Genomic DNA, 25428 nt, shown 5'->3' on the forward strand with positions numbered 1-25428 from the left:
TTCCCACTGATGTTCAAGTCTGAATATTACTAATTAATACTAACACATATCTGATTTCTGAACCCCAAATAAAATATTAGTAGTTGCATATCAATGCTAAAATATTTATATATATATTTTTTTAATTTTTTTAATATATTTATTTATTTAATTTTCTATTTTAATGTTGTAAGGCACACAAAACCGGTGATACTCTACCAGAATTGTCTATTCAAATTAAAAGTACAGTCCAAATAATGTAGCTTTTCACGGTAAGAGTAACATTAAATAATATTGGTGCTGTGTCGGGCAGTAACTACATGTTTTATTCATGGGATAATAGTAAATAATTTAAAAAGGGTATTAATGTTGCTTTAGAAACAATGCAATTTTTGTAAATATCTAGAATTTCTCTGGCACAAACGGCACTGTTTCATGCATATGACCCTTAAAACTAAACCTGTCTGTGAGAAGTTTGACAGCTGATGGCCACTTTGAGAATCACCCTCTTCAATCTGAGAGGGAAATTCATCCTGACTTAACACAATTTGTTTGCCGGTGTGAGCTGGGCAGCTATAACTGGATCTCCTGACCGTGTCTGTGTGGTTATCTGCCCACCACCAGCTGAACCCAGAGCAACACAACACACATTATTATTAGTGCCGAACACAAGCAGCTGGATTCTCTGGAGTCTATTTACACCAGGATTCACAAATGATCATGATGCCACACGTTCACTACATCCTTCACACGCTTCCTGAAGGAATCAATCAAACAAACATCAATATATCAGGCCAGTGGTGATTCAGTGAGCACGTCCACAATGATCAGCTAACAAAATAGCCATCGCAGTTCAAGTAAAACCAGAGTACCACGAAACCACTGTAATACCAGCAGTGTTACTGCAAAACTCACAACATACTCAATCCTACACGCTCCATAATCACACTGTGTTCACACTGGAAGCATCCAAGCTGCACTTCACCTCATAATCAAATATATATATATACTGTAAGCTTGATGTTAAGAGTTCAGCAAGAGCAAAATGTGTGAATAACTTCAACTATATAGATATAGTTTCTGTATATACAACTAAAAGCTACACTACTGTTCAAAAGTTTGGGGTCAAGTGAGATTTCTTCTTTTTTTTTTAAAGAGAAATGTATATTTATATTCAGCAAGGATGCATTAAATTGATCAAAAGTGGCAGTAAAGACATTTATACGGTTACAAACAAGTCTATTTCTAATAAATGCTGTGCTTCTGAACAATGCATTCATCAAAGAATCCCAAAAATTAAAAAGTATCGTTTGTTTTTGAGCAGCAAATCAACATATTAGAATGATTTCTGAAGGATAATGTGACACTGAACTGCTGAAAATTCAGCTTTGCATCACAGGAATAAATTATACTTTAAAACATATTCAAACAGAAAACAGTTATTTTTTATTTTAATAATTTTTCATAATTTTACTCTATTTCTAATATTATAAATGCAGCCTTGGTGAGCAGAAAAGTTAAAACAACTATAAAGTGTATACAACTATATGTTTGAACAAAAATAATTATTATAAAATAATATTTAATAGATAATATTTGCCTATTTTTCTCATTTGATTGAATATCTTGATTAAAATTTATCAATCAGCATTTCATCGATGATAATGCATTTTCATAAACACAATTTGAGATGTTGTGCTACAATGGAGCTTCAAAAGAAAATCTGAATTAAAGGGTAAAATCTCACATTAAAATCATAAATATATCACTTTTTTTTTTTTACGTGGCCTTATTGACCCCAATGTAGAATTAAATAACATTAATATCTATCCATTCTCACTCATGGTATTTGTAAATACATTTTTGTATTTCATATGAATGAAAGAAATACAGTGGCTGCGGCAGCTTTGTAATGCATCACGTCAGACACATCCAGTGTAAACAACTCCAGTGATTTATATAGGAGTGATTTAATGCAACAATGCTACATGCATCCAGTGCAGACACAGTGCCATTACTCAGAGCATGTCAGATGTGTACATATATGATCTTTTTTGTTTGTTTATATTCAACACTTTGGTATTACTCTGCAATACACACCTCAGAAAGTCACCACTGAACAGCATTTCCAGACCTCCTGTTTGGCAGATATTGCTTTTTGCATTATTACCAAGTCTCTTGCTTCGATTCATTTGAAATGCTATCGTGCTTTCTGACTACACGCAACACACATAAAAAATAATCACCATCATCCATAGAACTGAACACATGTACAGCATTCAAATAGTTTGTGACATCCGTGAATCCTCTTGCCACCTGACGTGACCACAAACAGAAATGTAAAAGTCCCACTGTGCACCTGCGACTCTTCACTCCTCGCACACCGACTCGCCCAGATCTACAGCGCCTCCTCTGGTCAGTCTGCGCATCTTGCTGAAGTCGTGATCGGAGCGGAGGTAGGACAGCGACGCTCCCTCGTGCGTGCCCAGCTGATGGAGCTGAACGTGGGCCGGCAGAGGACGCATTTCCCCTTCACTCCTCCAGAACAGACAGTAGTGCTGCGGCTCCCTCACACCGAACAGACCGGCGCACGTTTGGGATAAAGCCTCGACGTTTTCTCCCGCCTTCCAGAGGAGCGTTCGCACTCCACTACGACAGTCGTCCTGGAAGAGCACTCGCACAAACCTCTGCACTCCGACAGCAGACAAGAAGAAACACAAACACACATAGTTGATAGTTGAAGACGATGAAAATTATGAGAAATGTAGCTTTGCGTCACTTGCTCACCAACGGATACTCTGCAGTGAATGGGTGCCGTCAGAATGAGAGTACAAACAGCTGATCACAATAATAAACATCACAATAATCCAGTTAACGTCTTGTGAAGCGAAAGCTATGTGTTTGTAAGAAACTACTCCACCATTAAGTGAAGGACTGGAGTGGATTATTGTGATGTTTGTTAGTGTTATCAGCTGTTTGGATTCTCATTTTGATGGCACCCATTCAATGCAAATAAATAAATAAATAAATATCTGTTTAAATTCTTAATACAATTTCAGTGTGCATGATTAATCTGTGCACAGTATTTAAAAGAAAAAAGAAACATTTTCATAATCAATTATCAAGATATATTCTCAACAAGGTCGGCCTAAGACCCTGTCTTAAATTATTTCCTGGTGATGAGTCTGGACTAATCACAAATATGTCACATTATATTACAATACATTATTACAAAGGCTAATTTATTTGTATCTACTGTCCCTTTAAAAGCTATTTTCCAGTCAAGCAGTTCCTGTGTCTGTTTGCCTCTTTAAGAAGAATCACTTTATGTATACCCCAATTGTAAGTCGCATTGGATAAAGGACCTGCAAAATGACTAAATGTAAATGTATGTATGTATGTGCATAAGTATATATATATATTTATATATATATTTATATATATATATATATATATATATATATATATATATATATATATATAAACCCGATTCCAAAAAAGTTGGGACACTGTACAAATTGTGAGTAAAAAAAGGAATTAAAAAATCTCATAAACTTATATTTTATTCACAATAGAATATAGATAACATATCAAATGTTGAAAGTGAGACATTGTGAAATGTGATGTCAAGTATTTGCTCATTTTGGATTTCATGAGAACTACACATTCCAAAAAAGTTGGGACAGGTAGCAATAAGAGGCCGGAAAAGATAAATATACATATAAGAAACAGCTGGAGGAGCAATTTGCAACTCATTGGGTCAATTGGCAACATGATTGGGTATAAAAAGAGCCTCTCAGAGGGGCAGTGTCTCTCAGAAGTCAAGATGGGCAGAGGATCACCAATTCCCCCAATTCTGCGGCGAAAAATAGTGGAGCAATATCAGAAAGGAGTTTCTCAGAGAAAAATGGCAAAGAGTTTGAAGTTATCATCATCTACAGTGCATAATATCATCTAAAGAACAATCTCTGTGTGAAAGGGTCAAGACCGGAAAACAATACTGGATGCCTGTGATCTTCAGGCCATTAAGGGGGTCGCACACCGGACGAAAAGCGCAGTGCTGCGTCACGTCTTTAAAATTCGAACACATTATTTTGGCACATCATTGCATTCTGTTTTTATTCACAATTTGTACAGTGTCCCAACTTTTTTGAATATATATATATATATATATATATAGCGTAATGAAAAAAAAATGCCGTCGACGGTTTCAACCTGTTTCAGCTGACTGTCTTTCTGGGTCTTGGCTTCTTGGCCCCGCCTCCTGCTCCACTCCCTCAGGTACTCTTGTGCCTCATTGGTCAGACTGCAGGTGGGCGTGGCCCCAGGATTGCTCTGGATCAGACATAGGCTGGCATACACACTCGTCAAATAGTATCCACCTACAAACAAAACAACCATGAAAACCAGTTTGGAGTCATCGACAATTCAAACTTTTATTCCATTTAAATTCTAAAATAATGCATTTAAGTAGTTCGTAGATCAACTCGATTACATAATTCATAAGACTTCAGGGAAGTGTGTGGTCGCTGCTGGGTTTCCATGGTAACAGCGACTTCTGATTGCCGTTGCTGTGTTCAGGTAGTGTAGCTCTTCACTGGGAATATGGCTAGTGAAGTTGATGAGGATAAACGAGAAATGATGTGGAAATCACACCCACTTGCTGCTCAGAGCTTATGGTAGGTCTGTCTCGAAAGGTTCGCATTTTATTATAAGAAAAATCAGGAGTTTCATTATCTTTAGAGCTGGTTAGCTTTTAAATGAAACCATTTTGATTGACATTTCCCTGTAATTAATATCAATTTATATAATTGCCTTTGAATAACCCCTTGATTCTGTTCCTCCCAGTCTAGGATTCTCATATCTGTAAAAGGACTCATCCAATACCTGTTGTCTAAAACGTTATCTTAAACGTTGGCTTAAAAGTGTGGTAAGCTTAAAACTGGCTTTAAACGGAGTCCGTATGCGTTTGTTTTTACCTTCTCCGGTCAGCCATGATGGCTCAAGCAGCTCCATCATGTACTCCGTCTCCAGCAGCAGTTGTGGGATGTTACACTGAACCAGCACATAGGACAGCGCTGGTAGGAAGTCCTCAGACCCCACGTCCTGATCTGCAGAGAGGAAATAAGCCTTAAAAAACTAAAAGTTACTCTACACCTAATGACAACCCAGTCTCTAAACCTTTCCTCACCGGGTTGCGTCCCCATGGCTTTGTACACACTCTTGCACACCTGCAGCAGAAGCAGCACCTTGTCAATGGGCGAATGGCGGCGCTGCATCAGCGTGAGCTTCGCCTTCGCTCTGTCCATCCCTCGGACGTCCAGGACGCCCACTCCTACAGCCAGGCGCTCCAGCGCCCCCTCTTGGTAGGCCAGCAAGCAGTCGGTGATCTTCTGTAGGGAGCCGTCCTGAGTGTGGAGGGAAATGAGCGTCTGCTGCAGCTGAATCTTCAACGGCTTCAACACGCAGCCGAACAGAGCCTTTTCCAAGGCAAGATCTGTGGGTCACATAACAGGAAATATGAATTAAAGCATCTCGTAACTGTTTCTTAACCATCTATGTGAAGTCATCCTCCTGTGGGGGGATATTTCTGAATGAGAACAGTTTCTTTTTGGTGCGCCATTTACAATGTTTAATAGCAGGGATTGAAATATTGGATGCAATTTTTCAAAGACAAGGTTATAATATAGTGATATTGTCACTATACTTTGGAAACAGCGTGAATTTTTATTTTTATTGTGGTGCAACGCCTTGCCCTGTAAACTAACATTGCAGTTGCAACATTCAGATAGAGCATATCTGGAATTGAACCAATAATATGTCATTATACCTTTTATCAAACAAAATGAATGCTTTCATTTCACGCAGGTTTTTCTTATGCGATGCAGCAAATGAGAAGATATGGCACAGATTGCATTCTGGCCTACTCATGTTTGCCTACAGCTCTTTGGAACGTGCAGGTTTTTCCTGTAGCTCTATTTAAACACGGTTATGTCCTTGGTAGTGAACAAGGCACACAGCCACTGAGCAGCTTGGCAAAAATAACTGAGCTCTGTTTAATAGCAAATTAATGTTTGTACAGCAGAAGAAAGAGCCAGACAAATTATAGCAAACAAGAAAATCTGTGCACTGAGCAAAATCTCCTCCCCAATCCTTCTTCTATCTCTCTCTCTCTCTCCATGCGTTTCCTGAAGTATGCGTGGGAATGTGCTATGTGCTAATGATAAATGCAAAGTGGAAAATGCGAATGCCTCCACCAGCATCTGAAACAGCATCCATCCCCGGGGACGTGGCCGGCTTTTCGATTTCTTGCTTTGAATTGGGGGAGATCTCATAATCAGCTCATAATCCCAGTTATGCAGGTTTACAAAAGATTGGATTTTCTTATTTTACTGACGTAACTGTTCTGCAGCTTAAAAATAGAGCTACATAAACTCCTATTAACAATCTTCCTGGAGAAACAAGGAAAGTATTTGGAAATATATAAATATATATGTGTGTGTGTGATTTTACGAGTGTATCATAGAACGGGAGTCATCATCTCCACACCGAAACTGTGTTACAGCTGTGCTAATAAAAGCTGCACGTAACATTGCCGTTCAAACATTAATGCAATTTTCTAGAAAATCATTATTTTAAAGGATTCTAGGAAACCAATCAAATCTTTTCTCCACTCCAGTGGGGTTAGAGTGTTTAAAACCCACTGATTGGTTTCTATGATGCAGTTCAGTTGAGTCATTTACTTGCTGTGAAAGCCTTCGTGGTGATTGCTAAGGTCAAGCATCACAAATAATATTGCTCATACTTAGGATTAATGACTTTAACAAACTCCTAGTACATTCTGGTGTATTAAACTTGGTGCAACTTGACTGAACCAGTTTTAAACATAAATGATACATCATGCTTCTCGTTGATTGTTTAATTTCATAAACAATCAGACCTTCAATTTCCACCTGGCGGACATTAAAATTGGCAAATAATCACTCAAAAAGACATTAAAAGTGGGAAAGAAAGACTAGCCTACCATACTGCACTTTTCCAGTGCATGGTACGGCTCATGTTTGGTGGGTTTTCCACTTTATACAGTACCTAGTACTTTTTTTAATACCAACTCAGTTGAGGTTACAAACAAGCCGTACCGATACTGAAATGTGATGTATGAACCCTGCAGATAACTGATTGGTCTGAGAGAACTGTCACCACCAGCATCACTGGATTTGCGACACGAGACACCAAACTCACTAGATTTAAATAGTCAGCAACAGCCACAGCAGGATCATTTGTTCAAACTATTTTTTGAAAAAAGAAATGGCTGTATTGTGGTCAGTCGATGAGGTGCCTGCGCAACTGTAATGATCAGTCTATAATCTCAATTTGAAGCGGTACTAAACTGCATTGGAAAAGCAAACTGAGCCAAAGTAAAGTGAGCAGAGTCATGCCGAGCCATACCATACAGTGGAAAGGTGCCTATAGAGACTTAAGACAACCATCTCCAAACCACAAAGAACAGGGCATGTCCACACGTACACGGGTAGGTTTCCTTCTTCAATTAAAAAAAAAAAATCTCCGTCCACATGAATACACAAAAGCATGCTATGAAGCACTGTCAAGAGCACGCCAAACCAACAGGTGGAAATATAATCTCAACCATAAAGCATGTCGGCCAATCAGAAGTCTGAAAAAGTTTCCAGTAGGTGGAGATAACAGCACATGCTCGAAAACACTGCAACCAGAGTTTTTTGAAAATCTTCTCCCTGGTAGGTGTTTTCAGAAATGTTCGGTTTCAGTGACCTGGCGTTGCATTTGGTTTGCGTGTGAACGGTCGGCCAAACCGCACAGAAAAGGCTGTGGTTGAACCTCCGGCCCTCCAGGAACTGAGTTTGACACATCCTCGTAACCTTCAAGCAACGTTCTGCCAACCAACTCATATTTTCAATATCTATTTTCTATACTAATGGTTCAAATTGGTGTCGTGTGGTCTAGTCTTTGCGAGGCAGGTACACTGACTTACATTGCATGCAATGTACACATTTTATAAGCTCATGTGTTCCCTGGAAATTTAACCCATCATTACGCCATTGAGGGTATCTGCTCTACTTTTTGAGCTACAGAAACTACTGTATCAATATTGTGCCACTGATTAAACCTCAAGTGATGTCTCCTTACCTTTCTCGTTCTCAGGCACCAGCGTCTCAATTGGAGGCTCTATTTCTCCTGCTTCCAGAAGGAGAATTTTGGCTTGGGACAGAAATCTCCTCACCCCCTGAAGCAGCTCCACGGCAGAATTATGCTTCGAGGTCTCCATCTCCTGCCTTTGCTTCTCTAAAAAGTCCTGCACCAGCGACCCAAATGTGGAGCGCTTGTCCCGGGAGAGTTCATCCACCAATCGGGCAACTCGCCGCTCTGGTGCAAACACGCATACAAAGGCAGCAGTCATGCGGCGCAGAGTCGAGGTTGGGTTCGCTGAGGGGAAACGGGTACCACGTGCTGCAGGAGGCCATTGGTAATTGGCGAGGTCCGCCTGGGCTTCCTCCTCCTCCAGACTGCTGAAGGAACTACTGCTGTCCAGTTCAGCAAGGGAAGGAGCTCGAGCCCTTTCCAAAGCAAGACACACTTCACCATCTTCAGTGTCTCTGTTGAGCTCAGTGTGGTCTTGTCCGGGTAAGGAATTACTCTGGAGAACCACAGGAGAGAGTTAAATACCAAGGATTATATTTCCACCTGCACAACTTACTGCACAGTGGCATGGGGATCCAGTGGATGTCAGTCCTGGTTTTGTAAAACACCTACTTAATTCAGATCTTAGCTGGTTAGGAGCGAGCTCCATAAACTGAACTTAATGTGTCAGATAAAAGAGATATACAAAATGTGCAGAGCAGTGGACCAGGACTGAAAACCACAGGTTTAGCAAAGTAGGATGTGTTCCTGTGTCCCATTTTCCTTAGTCCTATAATAATTTTACTACTAAAACAAAGACAACCTTAACTATTTCCATATGCCTAACTATTAACTTTTTCCTCACCAAACATATAATTTTCTGGGTTTCTGTGTTCTCACTGTTATACGTTCGGGGCAGCTATTGCGAATCTCCTTAATAAGTTCAGAATGTGCACATGAAAAACAATGCAATCATCAACAATAAACAGCATATAAATGAAAACTGCCAAATGTTACCGAGTGAAATGTTGATCCAGGAAGTGGCATAGGACTGTGAAGCTTTGGGAGTGTTGATGGAAACGATCTAATGCATCTATGCTTTCATCATCGATCTGAATATTATCCAGATGTAGTCTTTGATAAAAACATGATTTTTTCTCTGTTTTTTGCTCACGATGTTGCTTTTTAAAAATACTTTTTTTATAAAACGTACCTACATTCAAGTGTTGATTAAAAAAGAGTGCTTGAAGCTAGAATAAACTGATTTTTATTTTAAAAGTAGAGGCTTGGTTCTTGATTTTGATTTATTGCATGTTCAGATATTCATAAAACAAAATAGTCTGGGGGGCATAAAGTTGTAGTGAAAATCATCAAAAATGCAGGCGGTGGTTAACTTTTTTCCAAAATTCTGGCGGGGAAAGAGTTAAAGGGATAGTTCAAACAAAAATAAAATTTAATTTTTTCTCACCCTCAAGCCATACTAGGTGTCCACGACTTTCTTCTTTCAGACCAATACAATCTGAGCTATATTCAAAAATGTCCTGACTCTTCCAATTTTTTATAATGGCAGTGAATAGTGTTCAAGATTTTGAAGCCCAAAAAAGTTCTCCACATGGCTCTGTGGGTATAATACAAGGTCTTCTGTAGCTAAGGATTTTGTTATAAGCCATGAGGAGAGAAAAAGCTGGAGATTATGGTTTATAAAGGTTAAAATTTGGATACTTTTCTTACACAAACGCATTGCTTCGGTTCAGAAGGCCTTGATTGATGTGGAGTACTTTTTTTAAGATGGATGGATGCACTTTTTTGGGATTCAAAATCTTGACCACCATTCACTGCCATCATAAAGCTTGGACATTTATGAATATAATTCCGATGCTGACAGAGAAACATGCTTACTATACAAAATCTGATTCAGCCATGGGTACACACACTTACAGGCGGTATCTGCCCCAACATCTGTTCATCCTCCTCTTGAGAAGTGGGAGTAAGTGCCGGGATCCTCCTGAGCACGCTCAGCCCTCCTGTTCGTCTCGGGCCGCCCTGGTTGGAATTCTGTCCATGTGTCTCCCCCTGGGTTAGGTCCGATTCTCCCCCCGACAGGCTGAGAGAGGTTTCATTGGACACACGGACCCTGAGGCTGCGTTTAAAGCGATGGCGTTTGTGTGAGGCCGTTCTACTGGGCTGGGGAGGCTGAAGGAACATGGGGTTGATGAAACATGGGCTGATCAATCTGAATGTCCGGTGGGGCGCCGAAGATGGAGGGGGGCCATTAGGAAGCCCAGGAGACATCTGAGAGCTCCAGAACTCTGAAAAAGCCATGGTATGCAAAGAGGGGGGACTGAGAATTTTATTTGGTTTTCTATTGAAACTAAAGCTTTCAATGTACCAAGAAAACATAACATGCTTTTGCGATATCTGTTTGGAGAACCATGACCTGTCCTGTTATGGTTGGTAATAAGCATGCACTATGGCATGCTAGTTGGAATTGCTTAACCATGTGGTATTAGTTGGGAAAGTTTTCCAAATGTTGTTGAGTCACTCCAAATGTCAGTTTGAGCAGTACATTTCAGCACTATTTTAACAGTATATTTCAACAGATTTTGCAATCCTGGGGAAATAGGAAATACTAGCTTTGCAAAGAGGCAGTTATTAAAGGATGGATGGGATAATTAAAAACTACAGAGGAGAAAACTGCACACCCACAGGTGAGCATAAGCACAAAAAAAGCACTGCAGCTGGTAACAAGAGGGTGTTAAGGATGCTAAGTGGGTGTTTATCTACAATATAAACTATATACAGAGTGAGAATAGCTAGTTTAGTTTTAAAGGTCAAAAAGAGAGGTGGAAACGGTCATGATAAACATGCATCCTTACCTAAACCCAAATGCGAAATGTTTTCCAGCTGGGTGTGTGTTGTGGCCTGTATAATTGCATCTGGGAGCTCGAGTGGGAAAGGCAATACATCTCTGTTGAACACATGCACCAAGAGCAGAAATCATATAATACATTACAGTTCAATCTACATGAATCATCTTCCTGTAATGTTAGACGTTTGTTACCTGCTGACGGTGTAAAATGCCACGAGTCTGCAGAGATCAGGGAAGCTCAGGGCAGAGCTTTCTAGAGAAAATGCTAAACGGTGAAAAAGAAGATGCACTAATTTAAGATAGCCGAGCATGACATCAGGTTTTATTTTAATTATGTATTTGTGTGAGCTTGTCTCAATGGGGGCTACCGAATAAAATGCATGCCACGTAGACATGCATAATCAAAATAATCCCGTATATTTCATGTTTTTTAGGATTTGAATAACAGTAATAGAAGCTCCACAGCACAATATAACAACAAATAATCATTATGGTGGACCCAAAGGCTTGTTTGTGAGGTTTAAGGGATAGAAAATCCCATTAGCTTTGTTCAAAAGCTGTGAAGTCTGAAGTTTGTGTGACGTGTTGAACTTACTGGAGTCTTCCTCGCGGATGGGATACTGTGACACTCCTCCGTCCTCCAGGAGCACACACAAAACCTTCCTGTGGGAGGCGCTACACTTACACACCAGGAACGTCTGAGGACAGAGACACAGCACCGTTAGATCATGAGAAGTCAGTGTGTTAAACTGAAGTTACTGGCCATTGTTATGCAGTCAGAGATAAATATGACGTTAGATTGTGAATAACAGAGATTAGCTGTTGGGAATCTCTCACCCCGACTATCTCTCGTTGCAGGATTTGGTGGGCGGAGTCAGGGTTGATTGACAGCTGCAACCATATGGAGTGTGTGAGGAGAAGACGATCCAAAACGCTCAAACTCCTCTGGAGAGACGCGTCCATCTATAACACAGAGGACAGGGGTCAACAAACACACAAAAGCTTCACAATATTATATGGTAGTGTTAACACTTCACAATCAGGCTCTATTTGTTAACTACATTAGTAAACTTGAAGTAAAAGTGAAAAAAGTAAATTACAATACACTTTATTTTCCCCTGTTCAACCTCTATTGTCTTGCAAACTCTCTAAAAAAGTATCACATACTCCCAATATCAACATCAGAAACAAGGATCGACATGAAACTGCTCTTAACTAAATAATATACAATTGCATAAAATATTCTTGAATGGACCAATGCATTTAAAAGGAGAAGGTTACATTAAAAATAGACATGTTAAATTTTGAGTTTTTGTTTTATATAGAATTGTTTTATAGTCTATACAGTTTTTACTACCATTACATTAGAAATAACTGTACTTAAGTTACAGAAAAGTTAAGAGTAATCCGATTTGTTGGTAATAAAGTGACAGTTTTTAATTACTTAGCAATGCATTATACCCAATACTAGTGTGCCCTCTGCACATTTTTAGCCTGTTGAAACCCATCGTGCAGATTTACCACCAGTACAGAAACTGTGGAAAAACTCTACATGAAACACGCAGACGATGAGCCGTGCAGCAGTCACCGCTTCAAACGCTCGCTCTCTCTCTCTCTCTCTCTCTCTCTCTCTCATTGCCATGACACTGTGTGGGCGGCCCGAGAGGATGCTTATGCATAACAGCAGATGGTTGCCATGGCAACAGATGCCTACACGTCCTACCAGGCAGTCCCACTCATCCACAGACACCTACTCACCCCGAAACACGCTCGCGCACAAGCCAGACTGCGCTTAAAACGGCGAGGAACTGTTGGCAAAGTAGAGAGGATGTTTTTTAATTCCTGCTTGACTTGCCCTTTCCCTCTCGAGCGGGTGTCAGAGAGCTCTCCGGCACAATCAGGGCTCTCTGTGATATTTTTATCTGCTTTTTGAAGCCCACTTCCCTTGCTCAAACACCATCAGACAGGTAGATTCAGCCGGCGTCTGAGATTTATACTAAAGGCCAGCAATGACATGAAAGTAACCGTGTGCAGCTGCTGAAACTGTGAGTTTTAGGGTACGATTTAAATATGATCGGCTTTGGTAAATCCATTCATTTCTCTGCTTTCAAAAACACAAATGTGCATGTAACTGCATTCATGCATCGAGCGTCTCCATTCAGAGAGGTCTCCCAGGCACACAAACATACATATATGAGTTTGATAGTGTTACATCAACAAATTAAATGCGTTGGTTTTCGTTATTGGGCTTTCTCAGAAAATGGTGCTATTTGTGCCCGAAAATGTCAGGAATTAATTATCACATCAAAATCTCATACCAGCCTGAATAGAAGATTGATAGTATCACAGTAATGAATTAATTAATTATTGACATGCGTAGCATTTGTCTTTCAAAACAAGCTTTGTGCTTTAATTTAACTGTATTACAGTAACAATGTACTAGGCTTGAATGCTCTGCCAAAAATATATTATAATAACAATTCTGATGGCTGAGCAAATATCACTGCATCATAACTGCATCATAATTTACAGTCAACATTCTGGTTCTTATTGCCAAGAATTTTTTTTCCAGTCAAATATTTATGTATTTATATTTAGTCTCAGGTTGACATATTTAACTAAGTTTTCAAGATTAAAAAAATTAAAATATATAATAAAAAAACAATGCACACAGACTGAAGCAGTTGAAGTCTTCGGTACTTTTAATTGGGATGATTTTGGCTCACATTTAACAAAAACCCACCAATTCACTATCTCTTTCACAAATTATTTTTTGAGTTTTTTTTGGCCTTCTGAAAAGTATGTTAATTTACTGTATTACTGTACATGTTTCTCATCTTCCTCTTGACAATTGGTGAGTTTGCTGGCCAGTCAAGCACACCAACACCATGGTCATTTAACAAACTTCTGGTGATTTTGGCTGTGTAGGCAGGTGCCAAATCCTGCTGTAAAATGAAATCATCATCTTCAAAAAGCTTTTTCAGCAGAAGGAAGCATGAAGTGCTTCAAGATTTCTTGGTAAACGGGTGCAGTGACGTTGGTTTTCAAAAAACACAGTGGACCAACACCAGCAGATGACATTGCACCCCAAATCATCACAGACTCTGGAAACTTAACACTGGACTTCAAGAAACCTGCAATGAGCTTCTTCCTCCAGACTCTAGGACCTTGGTTTCCAAATGAAATACAAAACTTGCTCTCATCTGAAAAGAGGACTTTGGACCAATGGAAACAGTCCAGTTCTTCTTCTCCTTACCCCAGGTAATATGCCTCTGAAGTCTGTGATTCAGGAGTGGCTTAACAAGGGGAATACGACAACTGTATCCAAATTCCTTGACACATCTGTGTGTGGTGGCTCTTGATGGTTTGACCCCAGCCTCAGTCCATTCCTTGTGAAATTTTCTAAAATTCATGAATTCAGTTTGATCCTCATAAGGCTGCGGTTCTTTTTCTTCAACACTTTTTTGTTCCACTCAACTTTCTGTTAACATGCTTGGATACAGCACTCTGTGAACAGCCAGCTTATTGGCAATTATTTTTTGTGACTTACCCTCCTTGTGAAGGGTGTCAATGATTGTCAGAGACCATTTTGAAGGCTCAGGAAACCTTTGCAGGTGTTGTGAGTTGATTAATTGATTGGCATGTCATTATATTCTAATTTGATAAGATAGTAAATGGGTGGGTTTTTTGTTAAATGTGAGCCAAAATCATCAAAATTAAAAGAGCCCACTACTTCAGTCTGTGTGCCCTGAATTTATTTAATACACGAGTTTCACAATTTGAGTTGAATTACTGAAATAAATGAACTTTTCCTCAACATTCTAATTTATTAAGAAGCACCTGTATATGACCCTGGACCACAAAACCAGTCTAAGTGTCAATTTTTCGAAATTTAGATTTATACAGTCTCGAATCAAAAAAAAGTGCAAAAAAAGTTCAAAAAAAAAAAAGAAAGTTCAAAATACACAGATTATTTATTACCTTTGAAGACGTCCATATGCAGTTTTAGCAATCCATATTACTAATCAAAAATTAAGTTTTGATATACGTACAGTAGTGTATTTACAAAATATCTTCATGGAACATGATCTTTACTTAATATCCTAATGATTTCTGGCATAAAAGAAAAATCTATATATATATATATATATATATATATATAGTTTCTTCTAAATTTTAAAGCTCAACTTCAATGTTTTCTACATTTTTAATAATCATAAATGTTTTTGATCAGCAAATCAGCATATTAGAATGATTTATGAAGGACACTGAAGCCTGGAGTAATGATGCTGAAAATTCAGATTTGATCACAGGAATAAATTATATTTTACAATATATTCAAATAGTAACTAGCTCTTTAAAATAGTAATAATATTTAACTGTTTTTACTGCATTTTCGTAGCTGAGTCATAAACCTTGACATTTCCATCCAGCACCCCCACCCCGAAAAAAAGAAAAAAAAAAGAAATCACATTCTCCTCTGGCTAAACGCAGCCTCGACTGGAAATTATGAGGATACCGGTTTCACCATATACCAGACGCTCCATTCAGCAGCACAACGCCAGCTATTATATCTCAGTCTTGCTTTGTTTATTCCATGTGTACGTTGAAGACCTCTAACACCCATCTGAGGTTTATGGAGAGGTTTATTACATAAACATCACATCATGGCTTTACCACCCACAAACGCAAGCACTAAACCACTGCAAGAGAATCTGAGAGCGAGTGCCATCAGAACATAAAACTGATAGGTCAGTAACCTCAAACCACAAACCCTAACCAGATAACATCCAAGGAGAGACAGATTATTGCAGCGTAGGCCTCCTTACATAAAGCCCAGAGCAGCCTACACACAGAGTTATGCAATTAAGCGTCACACAGGGAGAAACACAGGACGAGAAGCAGAGAAAGAATAGGAGAAGAGGGAGGTGAGTTCAATTTGAGCAGCGAGTCGCTTTCTCCTCTTGAAGAACTGATTTTTTTTTCTTTCTTCTTGATGCTATTTTTGAGTCTGAGTTCAGGAACATTATAATTATGAATCAAAGAAGTCATGAATTTTTATTATTTTTTTTTCTCAGAGCTTTTGAATACTCAGGGGACTTTTTATTGCTTACTGTTTGAGATCCCTAAGATGAATGACTGTGAGATATTTTTCCCAGGGGAGATATTAAAGAGAACTGATTTGCAATTTTACTTTCTTAGAGGTTCTACACCACCGTGATGAGCTTATAATAATTATACGTACAAGCTCAATATTATGTGCATTAAATAGAATGAAGGATTAGCGATCTACTACAAAACAGTAGCTGCTGCTATTAAAGCAATATTTCACCCAAAAAGGAAGATGTGCTTAAATGTGCTCACCCTCAGGCCGTCCAAAATGTAGATGAGTTTGTTTCTGCATCAGATGTGGAGAAATTCAGCATTGCATCACTTGCTCAGTAATGGATCCACTGTAGTGAATGGGTGCCGTCAGAATGAGAGTCCAAACAGCTGATAAAAACATCACAAGTAATCCACACCACTCCAGTCCAACAGTTAATGTCTTGAGAAGCCAACAAATCCATCATTAAGATGTTTTAACTTCAAACCATTGCTTCCAGCTATATAAATTGAGTTTATAATCCATAATATTGCTTATAATAAAGACTGAGGCAGGAGAGAAATGTGCACAAATCAACATAGTTTACAAGTAAAAACAGCTCTAAACTAAAATATATTGCTGGATTTTGATGTGAGAGACAACAGGAGATTACATTTTTTACTGGGTAAAGCATCATTATGAATTATAAACATTATGGATTTTGGCCAGAAGCAAAGGTTTAAAGTTAAAACACCTTAATGATGGATTTTTTGCTCACAAACACACAGCTTTTTGCTTCTCTAGACATTAACTGATGGACTGGAGTGGTGTGGATTACTGTGATGTTTTTATCAGCTGTTAAATCTCTCAATCTGACGGCACCCATTCACTGTACAGGATCCATTGGTGAGCAAGTGATGCAATGCTACATTTCTCCAAATCTATTCTGATGAAGAAACAAACTCTACATCTTGGAGTAAAAAGTTTGTGTAAGAGACCGAATGTTCTTCTTTTTAAAGAAGTTTGGCTGTAAATGAGATTTGAGAGTTACAAAGGAAGCGAGGATTCTGAAAACAGCTCAGACTGGGGTTTTGGAATCCAAAGAAATGTAATACATTCTTAAAACTAACTAACCAAATACTTTTTGAGGACACGGGGAAAACATAAAACGAGTGAGCCGAGGAGCAGGTGGTCCATGCGGCTGAAGAACTGAACTTCAGTGACTGTCAGACAGACTGCTGCACTTCTTGCAAGACAGCTCTCAACATTTCCAGTAACAAGCACAGAGATGGAGAAAGAGAGGATGAGGACTTGGAGAGACATGTAGAGATGGTTTCAGGAAGCAGAAGCGTGTGGGAGACCAAACACGAGTCGCAGCAAAAGCCTGTAGAGAAACATCTCCAGGGACAGAAACGAGTGAGAGATTGGAGGAAGAGAGGAGAGACAGGAAGCCCTGCAGAGGAGGAGAGTGCTGCATCTTCAGCTGGAAAATGAGCAGCAGCAGCTGTCAGAATAATGGAGCTCAGACGCAGAAAGTTTCAGATGAGATCCACTCGTCTATGATGGCAGTGGGGCTGAGTTTGAGAAGGAAATGGGGAGCATACAGAATACAGACGTCACTGAATCATTCAACCATCTGATCTGGAATTTAAGGAAATAGTTAATTTATTTAATCTGAATTCAGTTCATTTTTTAGCTCAGTGAAATGCTCATTTGAAAAGTTGATTTCAGACTTTCAATTAAAATAATGGGATATTTGACCACATAACAAAGAAAAATGTCATCGTTTACACACCCACATGTCGTTAAAAACATGTTTGACTTCATTTCATCTGTTCTGAAGTATTTTTTTCAATATTTCAACGTTTTTTTTAATCGATAGAACAGAAGTCAGCAGGATCCAACATTGTTGTATGAACAATCCCTTCAGCAAAATTCATCTCACCTCAACTAAACTCATTTAAACTCATCTCCATTCATCTGTTAAAGACTACTACTAACTGTTAAAGTATGTCACTGTTCGCATGTCATTTGACTGAAAGGTGTCTGAATGTGACTGTCATTATTAGCACGGTGATGCTGTCATTCTGTGTGGAAGTGGCTAATGAATGACGTGGCGGATTGAGCTCGTGTCTAAAACAGGCCTAAAGTGACGGATAAGATGAGGTGGGATGTGTGAAATCAGGGGTCCTAACGCCAGCTGCCCACAGTGACCACCGAGAAGCCCAAATATAAAGCTGGCCTTCATTAAACAGGATGAGGGAAGTGACAGAAGAGAAACGAGTTAACAGTCAGACGGACGCAAACAAGCATGACACACAAATGAAGGACTGTGCAGAGATTGGACAACTATGCTCCTTCATTTGAGTATATTAAGTATGTGTTTACCCCAGAGAAGAAGACCTCAGTCTTTCTCACGAGTGTCTCCTCCACAGCTTCAAAGGAAATTTCAACCCTATCAATCATTATATACACATCTCTTGGTACGAAAAGGCATGCAACACCTAATTTACATTTAATATTTATGTATATATAAAAAGGTCGAGAATAATCAAGAGGAGTCTTTATTAATCCAACACAGGGGTAAATCCAACATGGAACTGAAGAGGAAGACACACATACTGACATGTATCTGGTAGATCTGACAAAACTGAATTGAAAGACTATGGTATTTAAAGACAGGATAACAAAGGGCAGACAGATGCATGGAATCACTAAATTAATGGGGACATGGAACCCATCGGAAATGAACTAGTCACACCTGGTAACTAATCAATTAACCAAACACGGGAGACAGAAACTGGGGTCACTCACAGAACATGGGGAATGGAAAACCAAAACATAATGAGTCCAGGGGTGTGACATTGCTCCACCCTCCCTGAAGGTGCGACCTCACACTGTAGAAACAGAGGGACGCGTGGGTGGGAACTTGGAAGGTTCTGGTGGAGGACGGACTACCAGGAGAGGGCCAGCAGACAGGGACCACAGAGGAAGGAGCCAGGGAGGAGACCGAAGGGATCTGGAGTAGGAGGAGCCCAGCAGGACCCAGGTCACAGCCATAACCGCCCAGGGTGGAGCCGACGGTGGGAGAAATCATAGAGGAATGGCCACTGACTCCAGGGGGCCGACCAATGGCAGTGGAGCAGGACCCCAAAGCGGAGATGGAGAGCCTAAAAGCCGGGGAGGATCCGGAGGTCCTAGGTGGAACTGACGGCTCCAGCAACCGATGCGGAGATGTCAATCTGGGAGCCCAGGGTGGAGCCAGAGTAACAGAGGACTGAGGTGGAGCAGAGGGGATGAAGGAGCCTGATGGAGCTGGAGGGACGAGGCGAGGCCAGGGAAGAAGTGGAGTCCCAAGGCAGAGGATGGTCGACGCCAGACCAAGGTGGAGCCGGAAGGATAAGGGAGCTAGACTGAGCTTGTGGACTACCGGGCCACGGTGGAGGAGGGAGCTAGGAGCCATGGTGGAGCCGATGCGTAAACGGGCCAAGGCGGAGTCCAGGCCTTGGAGGTTGTAGGCGGAGGTGAGGGAGACTCGGACCATGGTAACGCTGAAGGATGGCAGTCCCGTGGAGCTCACACCGCAATGATGGTGGGCTGAGGGCAAACACTGGGGCTGCCAGACGACAGCGGTGGAGGAGGCAGGAGCAGCCATTGGAGGGCACGTTCTAGGAGTGGCTACTGGAGCGAGCTCTGGGGCTGGAGCCCATCCTGGGCTTAACTGGGGATCAGGCACTGGAGAATTGGAAGCCCCCCTCAGAGCTGGATGAGGAAACCAAGGACGAAGGAGAGCTGGAGCTGGAGGAGAGAGAAGAGGGGGGCAGTTCAACTTCCAGTTCAGATTCCCAGTCTTGAAATCCACCTCCTCATTTTGGCCCTTTTGGCATTTCATATTCCGTTCACCCTCAGCCGCGATGCAAGGGGCGGAGCATTCACCTTTTCCTTCTCCCTCATGGCAGGTGGTGTTGCCGGTTCACACACCTGGTCTGACATCACGGCGTCTGGCTCTACAGCGACCCACAGCTCTACCACTCTATGGATCATCGGTAGCGGCGGGCTCTGGCTCTCCCTCAGCGGCGGGCTCGGGTATGCGCTCCACACATTGAGGAGATAGTGGGCTGGGCTCTGGGTCCGGAGTGGACCTGGCAAGATCCTCGGTGGGGCAGATGGTGAGATGTGACCCATTTTTCGCCAGTGTCCACTCCACGAATGCGAAGGAAGGAAAACGAGGGAAGGAATAATCGAGAGGAGTCTTTATTAATCCAACACAGGGGTAAATCCAACATGGAACTCAAGAGGAAGACACACGTACTGACATGTATCTGGTAGACCTGACAAAACTGAACTGAAAGACTATGGTATTTAAAGACAGGATAAAGAAGGGCAGACAGATGCATGGCATCACTAAATTAATGGGGACATGAAACACATGGGAAAGAAACTAGACACTCCTGGGAACTAATCAATTAACCAAACACGGGAGACAGAAACTGGGTCACAGAGAACATGGGGAATGGAAAACACAACATAAAGAGTCCAGGGGTGTGACGATGTTATAAATATATAACAAGTTATATATATTAATTTTACTATATTTATTATACTATCACTTTATTTTTATTTAAATATATATTAAGCATGATATCATGTACTTTCACAATATTATATTGCAAAATTGTATTTGATCTTGTTAAATAGAAACAAATGAAAAATTAATAATGATGATTATTATCATTATTATTCAATTCATATTTACATATTCAGTACTAATTAAATAAAATTACATATTTATTTATTATATTTATTTGACTTTATTTTTACTAATATTTAAATGTATATTAAACAAGAAAACATGTACTTTCATAATATTTTATTGCAATACATGTTAAAAATAAATTAAAAATAACTGATGATATATATAAATATTTGTGAAAAACAAATAAATAAAAAAAGCATGAGTGATTTTCTAATTTACAGTGGAAAAACTAATTATGCTTCCAATACAACTTACAAAATTGCACATTTGAATCACTCTTAATGTGATTTCAGATTTTTAACTCCTTCTCTCTCTCCACAACAATCATATAATCAAATAATGCATCACTACAGTAAAGATGAGGAGCTCGGGGTAATGGAAAGTTCTTCTGTGTGATGAGTGAATGACTCATGTAAGGCTGCTGAAGGGCTCTCCCCGCGCAGAAACACAGCTGGATGAGGGTGGTTTGATATTGTCCTAAAGCAGGGTGCTGGTGACTGTGAGCTCATTCGGATGTGTGATCATTCTGCCACAGGTGCTCGAGGCACATATGAACACTACTCACATCGAGGAGAAGTTTAGAAAAGTTTCTGAGACCACATGAAGGCTTAGTGTGAGGAACAGAGCGAAACTTCAATCAGTGCTCATTCCCCTCCACCAAATATTGTTATGCATATCATTATTTACTTTTATATGTATGCACTATATGCACCATCAGGCCATCCAACATGCAGATAATTGTTTTCTTCATCAAACTTGGAGAAATGTAGCATTGCATCACTTGCTCAGCAATGGATCCTCTGCAGTGAATGGGTGCCGTCAGAACGAGAGTCCAAACAGCTGATAAAAACATCACAATAATCCACAAGTAACCAACACCACTCCAGTCCCTCAGTTAATGTCTTGTGAAGTGAAAAGCAGTGTGTTTTTTAAAAAAACAAATCCATATTTAAGACGTTTTTAACTTTAAACCATTGTTTCGGGCTAAAACATGAGTACTCTATAATATTTCCTTCAGTAAAAAAACTCATCAGGAGAGAAATCTGCACAATACAGTTCTAAACAAATATATGGGTGGATTTTGATGTGTGAGACAACAGGAGATGGACTTTTTCAATGACGGAACGTTATTGTGGATTATGGACTCGTATTTTAGCCAGAAGCAATGGTTTAAATGGATTGGTGTGTTATTACTTCTGAACTATTGTGATGTATTTATCAGCTGTTTAGACTCTCATTCTGACGGCACCCATTCACTGCAGATGTTCCATTGGTGAGCAAGTGATGTAATGCTGCATTTCTCCAAATCTGTTCAGATGAAGAAACAATCTCATCTACATCTCGGACAGCCTGGGGCTGAATGCAATTTTCAGCAAATTTCCATTTTTGGAGGAACTATTCGTTTAAATGACATGCACTCCCAATGAATCTTGGCATTGCAGGCGCCTTGCTAATTCGTCATGTGAGGAGGAAATTGCATTTAACGAAAAAAAACAAAACAAAGAAAGGCAAATGGATTTGACTCCTTTCAAAAACAAATAATAGTGAGGGCGTTACGCATGTGTATCAGTGGCAAAACAGAATATATAGTGTCCACAATGAGTGATTATGACATGACAGCACAAACGACTTCATTCTAATAGCACTGTAAAAACAACAGTTTCATCCATCAGTCAATGTGCTGTGAACAAAGCCAATGCAAGTGTGAACAGACTGCTTGTATGTGTGTGTGTGTGTGTGTGTGTGTGAGGCTCACCACCACACTTTTCACACTGCCACCCCCGCAGCCAAAGATGCACAGAGCCTCAGTGGTTTTTCTATCTAACTACCACCAGGCAACAAACATTTACTGTACATGCTAAAAAAAGGACGACTTTCCAAACCCAATGAATACATAGTTAAGAGATTTTAGATACTGCTCTCATCCAAACTCTTCATTTAACAAGAAATCATCCAAAAAACATCCAAAGAGCATATTAAGTGGCAGTACCATATAAAACTGATGGTATCCAATAGTAATACCATGGTACTTTGATATATATACTGTACCAGATGGCTATTATTATATACATTTCGATCTTCGACATCCAAGCAAAAAGCATGTTAATACTTAAGTACTTTTTTTTTTTTTTAGATATATAGAAAAACAGAATATCTGTCTATATATTTACTTAAAGTACTGTGGTGATTCCTGCTACCATGGTACAGTAACATATCATGTAACCTATACCCTGCTACTGAATGTATACCACACATGTGCAAAAAAATAAGTACTTTTGCTTTTTCTTAGTAATCTATCCACCTATTCCTAAAAATACTGTGGAAATATCATGTGACACTGATGGTTTCAGATTCAATATGGTACTGAAAGATGACCATATTTATATACAGTTCCATAGTAATTTAAAGAACATCCTGGTATCACTTTTAAAATAAGGTATTACCATGGTACACGCCTAAATCATGGTAATATCACGATACTTTAAATTAGTGTATGGCGATGACAGAAAAAGAGAAACTTTACCTTCTCCGTTAATAGTGGTCCATCATCATCAGGTGAATTGGTCTGAGCATCATCCGACCCGCTCGACGGCACCGGGGCTTGTGATGATATGTTTGATCTGATGATGTGACGAGTTTGATATTATTAAATGATCCTCCGTGTTCATCACATTCTGATTCACGCGCAACTTTCCCCACGCGACACAAACTCTTGTGTCACTGCGTGCGCAGGTGCGGGGCTGAAAATAGTATCATACAAATCAAAACAAAACGGTAACTTACGAATCTGCTGTACTAAAATATAAAAATCAATTAGAATTGATCAGATCGATCGTTCTTTGTCGCGGTTTTCAGCTACAATAAAATGAACTGAGAATTAAATACAAAAGAAAGGAACACACGAACATGCAAACACCAAAATATGTTACAGAGCTCATAAATGAGACCGAAATCACGAGTGGAAGTGTTGAAGACACAGCCCACATGAGGCGCGAGCTGGAGCACTGCCTGTGTTTCACGTGATATCCGCTGGATGTCGCCAGAGGAGAGAGAGAGAGAGAGAGAGAGAGAGAGAGAAAGCGCGCGAACGAGAACGACCGTTAGATGATAGACAGGTCGTCAGACGACAGACAGTTACGCTAAAGATAAATAAAACGTGTTTTAACAATATAAAATGCTTGAAAAAGATTATTATAATTTTCAGAACCCATTCGGTCTACCACAGGAACACGTATGCTAAATGGACAGGTAGGTTAATTCAAATCTCTACTATTATGCTTTTGCGGTTTTAATTTAAACATTAACTGTTCCATTTACAAACTAAAATACAACTGGAAGGTTGTCTGCTAAATGTGTGCTTTAACTTGTAGTCACATAAATTCACTACTTTTATGGTTCTTCTATGCCACAGACCCCTCATGCTTGTGTATAATAAACAATCATTTTAATTTTATTTCTTTTTTTTTCTCTCTATTATACTCACTATAGTAGACTTACTGTTAGGCCTATATGCATAATATGCATATTTATTTGTTAATATATTTTAATTCTCTAATTAAAATATGTATACGTACAAATAGATAATAAAATAAAATAAGCCTAAATGAAATAAAAATGAGAAATTAACAAATTAAATATTTAATAATTAAAAAAATATTAACATACACATATATCTATCTGTCTATCTATCTATCTATCTATCTATATATATATATATATATATATATATATATATATATATATATATATATATATAGGTATTTTAATAATTATTATTTATTATTATTTTGTAATTATTAATTTATTTGTACAATTTCATAATTTATTTTAATTTAGTTTGACTCCTAACCCTAGAGTTGTGGGTTCAAGTCTTGGGCCGGCAATAGCACGACTGAGGTGCCCTTGAGCAAGGCATTGAACACCTAACTGCTCCCCGGGCACCGCTGCTTAAATGGCTGCCCACTGCTCTGGGTGTGTGTTCAGGGTGTGTGTCCACTGCTGTGTGTGTGTGCAGTTTGGATGGGTTAAACGCAGAGCATAAATTCTGAGTTTGGGTTACCATACTTGGCTATATGTCATGTCACTAAGAAAACCTAAGCCAGCTAACCCAACTATAATAATTAAATAACAGTTATAGTACTAATAACAGCAAATTAGTCTGTATTCTTGGCAGGGAAGCAACAATATACATACCTTGGTTTAAAGTTAGGTTCTGATGGCCTGGCACCATCAATGGATTATCATATGCCTGCTTCAAAATTCTTTTAAGAAAAGAATTATATTCCCATTTTGAATAGGATGGATTGGCCATTACTGAGCACTATAAACACATGTCTGTTTCATTTATACTAGAAGGTGCCTTCACGCAGAAACTACACATATGCACCACAGAAGTAACTGAACTCATTATGCTTCAGAAATCCCTAATATGGACAAAGGCATCGCTGTCGCTGTAGCTGAATAAAAAACAACACAGAAACGTTTTGAATACTGAAACATGCACACAATAAACACTAGACTGTGACAATGTATAGTTTATCTGTGTTCTTCAAGCAGCCTCTGATATTTTCATAATAATTAGAT

At 39.5% G+C, this 25428-nt stretch overlaps 1 protein-coding gene across 1 annotated transcript; it reads right to left on the minus strand.

Moving 5' to 3' along the window:
- Window positions 1–1575: 1575 nt before the first annotated feature.
- On the minus strand, window positions 1576–23852 carry LOC113073174 (ras and Rab interactor 3-like). Its single transcript, XM_026246050.1, has 11 exons — window positions 23369–23852; window positions 11843–11968; window positions 11601–11703; window positions 11198–11270; window positions 11013–11104; window positions 10075–10445; window positions 8146–8653; window positions 5171–5476; window positions 4959–5090; window positions 4195–4361; window positions 1576–2666 (listed from the first exon to the last, which is right to left on the minus strand). Exons 2-11 carry the CDS (start codon window positions 11966–11968, stop codon window positions 2349–2351), a joined length of 2196 nt encoding a protein of 731 aa, XP_026101835.1. The 5' UTR covers window positions 23369–23852; the 3' UTR covers window positions 1576–2348.
- Window positions 23853–25428: the final 1576 nt, after the last annotated feature.

Source organism: Carassius auratus, unplaced genomic scaffold (assembly GCF_003368295.1).
Source record: "Carassius auratus strain Wakin unplaced genomic scaffold, ASM336829v1 scaf_tig00011539, whole genome shotgun sequence".
Classification (NCBI taxonomy): domain Eukaryota; kingdom Metazoa; phylum Chordata; class Actinopteri; order Cypriniformes; family Cyprinidae; genus Carassius; species Carassius auratus.

What these genes read in the sequence shown, in the direction of transcription:
- LOC113073174 (XM_026246050.1), bottom strand. Translation starts at nt 11,968, where the DNA reads ATGGACGCGTCTCTCCAGAGGAGTTTGAGCGTTTTGGATCGTCTTCTC. An exon ending in TGCAACGAGAGATAGTCGGG is followed by an intron (nt 11,704 to 11,842) that starts GTGAGAGATTCC and finishes CTCTGTCCTCAG; the next exon opens with ACGTTCCTGGTGTGTAAGTG. An exon ending in AGCCATGGGGACGCAACCCG is followed by an intron (nt 5,091 to 5,170) that starts GTGAGGAAAGGT and finishes TCCTCTCTGCAG; the next exon opens with ATCAGGACGTGGGGTCTGAG.